This window comes from Phacochoerus africanus, chromosome 9 (genome assembly GCF_016906955.1).
Source record: "Phacochoerus africanus isolate WHEZ1 chromosome 9, ROS_Pafr_v1, whole genome shotgun sequence".
Lineage (NCBI taxonomy): Eukaryota > Metazoa > Chordata > Mammalia > Artiodactyla > Suidae > Phacochoerus > Phacochoerus africanus.
Genome location: NC_062552.1, coordinates 78,638,562 through 78,647,652, shown reverse-complemented (window position 1 = coordinate 78,647,652; position 9,091 = coordinate 78,638,562). Strand labels below are relative to the sequence as shown.

At 41.6% G+C, this 9,091-nt stretch overlaps 1 gene segment (V, D, J or C); it reads left to right on the top strand.

The window, feature by feature from the left end:
- The first annotated feature begins 849 nt into the window (after window positions 1-849).
- On the top strand, window positions 850-1,548 carry LOC125136670 (T cell receptor alpha variable 8-3-like). The segment is given in 2 exon segments: window positions 850-1,084; window positions 1,211-1,548. Coding segments are annotated over 2 exon segments (384 nt in total).
- Window positions 1,549-9,091: the final 7,543 nt, after the last annotated feature.

Below are 9,091 nucleotides of genomic sequence, written 5' to 3'. Positions count from 1 at the left end.
GGTTCCCAGGCTAGGGGTTGAATCGGAGCTGTAGCCACCGGCCTACGCCAGAGCCACAGCAACGCGGGATCCGAGCCGCGTCTGCAACCTACACCACAGCTCACGGCAACGCCGGATCGTTAACCCACTGAGCAAGGGCAGGGACTGAACCCGCAACCTCATGGTTCCTAGTCGGATTCGTGAACCACTGCGCCACGACGGGAACTCCATGGTTCCACCGCTTTTACATAAAGACTCTAATATATTACTGCAACTTTTGGTAGACTGCTTGTTAATCAGCATCTCTATATAGTATATCCCTTCTCTATTTTACAGCTCCATTTTTCATCGAGGCAAGGATTGATAAAATATACGGAGAGTGATATATCACATATTTGGGAAGAAAGAAGCATGTTCAGTGGAATTTTTTTTTTTTTTTTTTTTTGTCTTTCGGTTTTTTCTAGGGCCACACTCACGGCATATGGAGGGTCGCAGGCTAGCAGTATAATCATAGCTGTAGGCACCGGCCTACACCAGAGCCACAGCAACCCTGGATCCTTAACCTACTGAGCAAGGCCAGGGATTGAACCCGCAACTTTGTGGTTCCTAGTCCGATTTGCCAACCACTGTGTCACGACGGGAACTCCTTCAGTGGAATTTTTTCATGCATCTCTGAGTAGAAGGAAAGCACACATTAGCTTCCTGTGGGGGAGTCTGGATCCTTGGTCCTATGTGTGGCCTCCAGAGGGCGATGTTGCACAAACTAGAGATCCCTGTTTCCCTTGGAGATGGGCATTTTCCCCTAAGCCCCTCCTTCCTGCAGCTATGAGGGCAGAGGCATCCTTTCCAGTTCTTTGAAGATAGGGACAGATGAGGAGAATCACAAATCAGGAAGCACTCAAGATCATCTCATCAGTTTTTGTATTTTCACCTCAACGAGGGGCATGTCCAGCCCAACCTTACTCACACCTCCTATTTCCAAGAGCTAGGTTCTGCACCTGCTTCCGGCCTACTTGAGATCTTCCAGAAAGAAGTCTGCAGCATTTCCACCGCTCAGCCATGTTCCTGTTGCTCATCCCAGTACTGGGGCTGCCTTTTTCTCTGAGTGAGTAATAGTCTATTATAGTCACTAAGTCCACAGGAGTAAGTGTTCTCTTACTCAAATTTTAGTAGAAATGCTTTTCATAGTGAAATCTGCACTGCTTTTACTGATATAACATTTATTTCGCAGGGGATGCCAGAGCCCAGTCAGTGACTCAGCCTGATAAACATGTTACCGTCTCTGAAGAAGGCTTGCTGGAGCTAAAGTGCAACTATTCCTTTGCTGGAGCTCCTTATCTCTTCTGGTATGTCCAGTACCCCAGCCAAGGCCTCCAGCTGCTCCTGAAGTATTTATCAGGTCCCCCCCTGGTTGAAGGCATCAAAGGTTTCAAGGCTGAATTTAAGAAGGATGAAACCTCCTTCTACCTGAGGAAAACGTCAGCCCTTTGGAGTGACTCGGCCAAGTACTTCTGTGTTTTGGGTGACACAGTGCCCGAGTCTGCAGGGGGAGCTGAACACAAACTCTGAGATGCTAGGGAGGATAAGTGCACCTGAAAGGTTTTAGATTCTGACAGAGTAGAAATCTTGGTGTTTTTATGACCCAGTGTATGGAAGCTCAAGGCCTTGCTGAGCTGGTGTGGGGCAGAGGAATGTAAAGTGCTTGGATATGTGAGTGGGACATGGCACAAGAGGGTTTTTCTTTTCTTTTTTTTTTTTGTCTTTTTGTCTTTTCTAGGGCCACAACCGTGGTATATAGAGGTTCCCAGGCTAGGGGTCTAATCAAAGCTGTAGCCGCCGGCCTACACCACAGCCACAGCAATGCCAGATCCAAGCTGGGTCTGCGACCTACACCACAGCTCATGGCAACACCGGATCCTTAACCCACTGAGCGATGCCATGGCAACACCGGATCCTTAACCCACTGAGCGATGCCAGGGCTCAAACCCGAAACCTCGTGGTTCCTAGTCGGATTCGTTAACCACTGAGCCATGACAGGAACTCCGGGTTTTACTTTCCATTCATCATTTTATCTTCCAATAATCCAAAGCAAATGTGAACTCCTTTTGATAACTGAACTCCTTTCAAACTTACTACTTCCCAATTTGGTAATTTCAAGCTGGTTTTCTTGGAATCTTTCGTCCTGGCTCCACTCTGTGCTGGTTATTTTTGCTCATTTTTTTAGGTGCCCAATCTAGGAGGGACAAGATGATTGGGATTGTGAATAGCTTAGAATATGGTATTTTTGTGTAGATTTTAGTAATTTATTAGGAATATTAAAGAAAGTAGACTGAATAACTCAAAAATTTTAATATCTATTTAGGTGAGAGGAGATGATAAATATAGATGCTTTTTTTTTTTTTTTAAAGTGAAGCTCACTTAATTTTTTCCAGTTATAACAATAGACTCCTATTCCTTGGACATTCTGCAAAGCCACTTATTACAGGAAAATTTTAGAACTGGTGGGATAGTAACTTTTGGCAATTTCTCACAAACACTGTCAATGTATTCTTTTTTACTTTTATTCTGTTTTAATATGGTCTCACTGTGGGAATGTTAGAAACTGGTTCTCATCGTGTTTGACACTGCTATAATGGTGCACAGGGTTTAGCAATTTCTGGCCCCTGAAGATATACTGATTAAGAGTTGCCACAAGGAGTTCCCATCATGGCTCAGCGGTAATGAACCCGATTAGGATCCATGAGGATGTGGGTTTGATCCCTGTCCCCCATCAGTGGGTTAAAGGATCTGGCCTTGCTGTAAGCTGTGGTGTAGGTCACAGACTCGACTCAGATCTGGTGTTGTTGTGGCTGTCGCGTAGGCTGGCAGCTGTAGCTCTGGTTCGACCCCTAGCCTGGGAACCTCCGTATGCCGTGAGTGCGGGCCTAAAGAGAACCCCCGCCCCCCCAAATAAAGAGTTGCCACAAAAATTAAAAAAGTCAAAGGGCATGAGAAAGATATGACTGTCCCCTGGTTAGGACGAAAATCTCTACAAGACAACTAACTGTGTTCTTAAGTACCTGAAGCCTTGTAAATCGATAGCAACTTTAAAAGAAAGTAAAGGGGAGGATGCGAAGGAGGGTTGGATTTTTTTAGTTGTGAACCTCTTTGAAACAGTTATCAAATGTAATGTTTTGATTTTTAAAAATAGAACATTACAAATAAAATTGCCATCTCTTTTATTTTTCTCCTCAATCTTCTTCCTTTTCCCAAGACAAACTTATAATGAATTTTGTTTCTCACATCCATGTTTTTGGTATTTCTAATATACATATGTTTATCTCTAAATAATATGTGGTGATGTATTTTGTGTTTTTAGATTTACATGAATGCTATTGCATTGTATGTATAATTGTGAAACTCGGTTTTTCATTAAAATATTTCTGAGATACAGAAAAATTTATACATAGAGTTATATTTCATTACTTTTAACTGGTATGTAGTTTCCCACTTTATGACTATACCATATCTCTTTTTGATGGACATTTGTATTGGGCAAAACCACCAATGATTGTCTTAGGCTAAAGTAGACATTCTGCTTTACAAAGCTCAGTGGACCACAGAGGTATTGACTTCTTTCATGCCAGGATTTTTTTTTTTTTTTTGTCTTTTTGCTATTTCTTGGGCCGCTCCAGCAACATATGGAAGTTCCCAGGCTAGGGGTTGTATCGGAGCTGGAGCCACCGGCCTATGCCAGAGCCACAGCAACGCAGGATCCAAGCTGCGTCAGCAACCTTCACCACAGCTCACAGCAACGCCGGATCCTTAACCCACTGAGCAAGGGCAGGGATCGAACCCGCAACCTCATGGTTCCTAGTCAGATTCGTTAACCACTGCGCCACAACGGGAACTCCCCAGGAATGTTTTTAAGGTGAGTCCCCTCAGCTGTCTACATAGGAGCTCAGGGACTATTTTTTTGCAACTCCCCCCTTCTCCTCCTCCCACATCAAGGGCTCCAATATGAAGGAACATGACGAAACAGCCTACCCAGACTTAGAAGCCCTGTGTCCCAAATAGGAACCAAAATCTCTAGTAAAAATTTCAAAAATCATTGCCTCAAAGCCATTGCTTCCTACCAAGTAGTCACAGTTCATTTACATGCAGAAGTTCCTGCACCTCAGCAGCAACCTGAGCTGCAGCAGTGACAATGCTGGATCCTTAACCCACTGAGCCACCAGGGAGCTCCAGTCAGGGATCATTTTTTCACAAGCAATGTTATCTAATAATACAACTGACATCTCACCTTTATCAGGTTTCCAAAGGAACAGAGGTATAAAGTTAACCTAATTTTTCATGCAGAAAGAAGAAGAGTTTTGCTAATCCTTTACTCAAGAGGTGTTTCTAATTTTTTATTATTATAGCAATTCTACAAAGAATATATGTTTTCTTTTTCTTTCTTTCTTTCTTTCTTTTTTTTTTGGTCTTTTTGCCATTTCTTGGGCCGCTTCCACAGCATATGGAGGTTCCCAGGCTAGGTAGGGGTTGAATTGGAGCTGTAGCTGTCGGCCACAGCCACAGCCACAGAAACTCAGGATCTGAGCCGCATCTTCGACCTACACCACAGCTCACGGCAACTCCGGTTCCTTAACCCACTGAGCAAGGCCAGGGATCGAACCCACAACCTCATGGTTCTTAGTCGGATTCATTAACCACTGAGCCACAATGGGAACTCCTATGTTTTCTTATATATAAATTAAAATATTTCATTGCATATAGGTTAGAATTTCTATGTTATATACCTAGAAGTGGCATTGCTGGGTCATATAATTTGCATTCCTAAAATTTACTTGCTATTGCCAAATTGCTCTCCAAAACATTCTTATCAACTTTTACTCACAACGGCAACATAAAACCTCCTATTTCCTCATATCAAAGTCTTAATAGTCCCTAAATCACATTCCCCCTCTCCTCCCTGTATTTCTTATATTTCCCAAATAAACTTCTTGCACACAAAAATTTTTTCAAGGTTGACTTCAGGGTTGGCTTCTGGAGGAGTTTGGGTACATGAATGGTCCTAGCGAGAAAATATACAGAACAGGAGTTCCCTGGTTAAGCGAGTTAAGTGGGTTAAGGATCTTGCATTGTCAGTTCAGTGGCTCAGGTTGCTGCTGTGGCATGAGTTTGATCCTTGGCCTGGGAACTTCTTCAAGCTGTGGATAGGGCCACAACAACAACAACAACTACAACAAAAGCCCACCAAAACCAAAACAAAGAAACAAACAAACAAACAACAAAGAAAATATACAAAACGAGATTCTGGAATTAAATTATTCATGGTCAGGGGGCAATAAGGATCCCATTATTCAAGGTAAGTGGGGGTGGTGATAAGTCCTGACAGGCTGCAGCATCACAAGTACTAATTACTTGTGGGGAACTGGCAAGGGATTCAGGTATAAGTTTTTGCAGTAGCTTATGTGATGCCTTTAGTATTTGAGAGGTATTGTGATAATGGTAAATTTGTGTACTGTGGAGTTGGTTAGTTGTTAGGTTTCAGCAGGGAAGGGTTAAAGTCAGCCAACACCACTGTTTGTCTTTCACCATCTTTAATCAACAGTGATCTTCAGAAGATAATGGCTGCTGCTTACTGTCAGTCTCCCAAACCTTGTGAAAATTCACTTTTGCACTCAGAACCATAAAAAGAATTTTGGGAAATGTATTTATTACACAACCAAATTGGCTATAGAATAACCCAGTATGAAATGCATAAAACCACTATGAACAGAAAGAAAATCTTAACCTCTTGAGGATCATACTCTCCCAATACAGATATTCCTCAAATTTTCTTTCCCTAGATTCAGTGGGAATTACTCAGTGGGAGAATCTGACTAGCATCCATGAGGATGCGGGTTCGATCCTTAGCCTTGCTTGGTGGGTTAAGGATCTGACGTTGCTGCAAGCTGCGAGTTCCTGTCGTGGTGCAGCAGAAACGAATCCAACTAGGAACCGTGAGGTTGCAGGTTCAAACCCTGGCCTCGCTCAGTGGGTTAAGGATCTGGTGTTGCTGTGAGCTGTGGTGTAGGTCACAGATAAAGCTTGGATCTGGCATTGCTGTGGCTGTGGTGTAGGCAGGCAGCTGAAGCTCTGATTCACCTCCTAGCCTGGGAACTTCCATATGCCGCAGATGCGGCCCTAAAAAGAAAAAAAGAATTACTCACTTTGGAGATGCAGGCTGCTGAATACATTACACCCCAGAATTCCTTGTAATTAATCTTCTTTGCTTTATCAACTCTTCCTACGTCTGAATGTCTAATTCCCTGTACTGAATTTCTTTCTACTTAAAATATTTGGACCTGTCTCTGTTTACCTGACTGACTTTTGCCCAATCCCTCTGGGTATATCTAAATCCCTTCAGCAGAGCTCTGAGTTCTTGAAGTCGGGGCATCTGAATAAAATCTGCTATTAGCTGGTCATTAGCTTAAGCCATTTTTGTTATCAATCACTGTCCCCATACATTTCACCAAATCTTTTGGTACAATTCTTCAACAATACCCGCCTATTGTACTTATGAACTCATGATGTGCATGTTAGGAATGGAGGGTTGTTACATCACAAAGGGACAAGGCTGACTTGAAAAAGTAATGGAAATATGGAAGAAAGACTGTTCACTCTGTTTATTTCTACTTTGACTTCAGGTAGAGTTAGATTAGAGGCATGTGCCAAAAGAACCAGGTGAAAAGGAAGAAGACTCTGCTTGCTCAGAGATTTGACGCTGGATGGAAGGGAAAAGGGAGAGAGAGAATTGCTTATGAACACAAATGATATCTAGAGTTAAATTTTCTACCCAAGGCTGAAACTTTTTACTATTTAAATCCTTGATGCAGGACCATGTAGCTGGCTTTTCCAAATTCATGGAGAGTGAGTTTTCCAGGAGACACATGGGAAAAGCCTTCCATACTCTGATACATGTTAGTAAGGCTTGATAGGTAAAAGGCATCCTCTCCCCTAGGTTTGTCCTGAGAACAGTCAGAGTGTTTTAAGTTCAATGGGAAAGAATAGAGAGACTAAGTAGCATTTGATTTGCTACTGTGACTTCAGCACTACCACAAAAAGAGAATGGCTTTAAAAATCTCTCCGAGGATTGGAGGCATTTTTCCCATGCTGTCCCCAGAAGTGATCACTGAAACTTTGATTGTCCTCCTTTTTTTTTTTTCCTTTTTCTTTTTCTTTTTTAATGGTAGCATCCATGGCACATGGAAATTCCCCAGCCAGGGATTGAATCTGAGCCACAGCTTCAACATAAGCAGCTGGGCTGGCCACTGCAGTCAGATTCTTTTTTAAAAATTTATTATTATTATTATTATTTTTTATGGCTGCACCCATGGCATATGGAAATTCCTGGGCTAGGAGTCGAATGGGAACTGCAGTTGCTGACCTCCGCCACAGCCACAGCAATGCCAGATCCAAGCCGCAACTGTGACCTATACTGCAGCTTGTGGCAACGCTGGATCCTTAATTCACTGAGTGGGGCCAGGGACTGAACACACATCCTCATGGATACTAGTTGGGTTTGTTTCCTGCTGTCAGATTTGAACCCACTGCACTACAACTAAGAACTCTAGTTTTTTGCTTGTTTGTTTTTTGTTTTTTGGCCTTTTAGTTCAGGGTTCCTGAAAGTTGTTTTGTAAATTTGTGTAACATTGGCTGCATCACAAACCACCAGAGATTTTTAACTTCTCAAACTTCAAGTCTAGAGATTATGATTTTTTAAGTATAGAGATCTTTAAATCTGTATTTTTAAGTTGATGACCAGTTAACACTTATATACAAAAAGAAGTTCCGCCCTTGCTATAAAACATTTCTGTACCTCAGCAGACATGTCTTTACCAATTCTAGAAGCTGAGACGGAGCTCATTTTTTTGTCTTCTGAGGCAAATCCATATCATCTGAGTATCTTATCATGTCACAATAATTTTTCTGAACTATATTAGTCAATAATTTTGACAGAAAAATTTATGTAGAGAGCATACTTGAGGAAAAATTTCCATTAAAAGTTTAGTCTCACAACATTTTGCCTGATGGTCATAGGTCGATCAGATTATCTGAGAATCACTAAAATCCTAAGGGAGAAGAAGGTTTTGTCAGATATTTTTATAGCGATTCAATTATTTTAGTGACTGTATTTCTTCAGTGCTAAAAGTCATATATTTTTTACTTTTTGATGTGAAGCGGTAGGGTATTTCAAGTAGCAGCAAATTTTCAATCACTGTTAATTCACGTAGTCACTCATTTATGCACTTAAAAATATTTGCAGACTACTTGCTAGGTGGTTTATGTGTAGGAATAAAGTAGTGAAAAAAGTTTAATCTTTGCTGTTCAAAATCAACTAATGACTAAATGTGGTGTTTCTCTGATTTTACCATAAAAAATGCTTATATAATGTTTTAGGGGCTCATGAAATAGGCAAACAATGGCTAAATAAGAAAAAGTAAAATTGAATGCTTCTCAGAAATGGCATGATATGGGTGGGGCTCCCATGTCAGATTGTGTGCTGGGGGAAACATAGGCTTATGGAAAATACCAGCTATTTAAAAAAAAAATTATTGGAGAATAGTTGACTTAGAGTATTGTATTAGTCTCAGGTGTATAGTAAAATGAATCATTTATACATATACAAATATCCATTCTTTAACTACATAGGCTATTACAAACTATTGAATAGATTTCCTTGTGCTATAAGTAGGTTCTTATTAATTATCTACTTTAAACAGTGAATCTTGGAGTTCCCATTGTGGCACAGTGGAAACAAATCTGAGTAGGAACCATGAGGTTGTGAGTTCGATCCCTGGCCTTGTTCAGTGGGTTAAGGATCTGGCGTTGCGGTGAGCTGTGGTGTAGGTCACAGACACAGCTTGGATCCTGCGTTGCTGTGGCTGTGGTGTAGGCCGGCAGCTGTAGCTCTGATTTGAACACTAGCTTGGGAACCTCCATATTCCTCAGGTGCAGCCCTTAAAAAAACAAAACAAAACAAAACAATTCAAACAAACCCAAAAAACAAAACAGTGGTATCTATATGTTATTCCCACCCTCCTAATTTATCCCTACCCCCCATGGTTCCCCCTGTGGTAACCATATA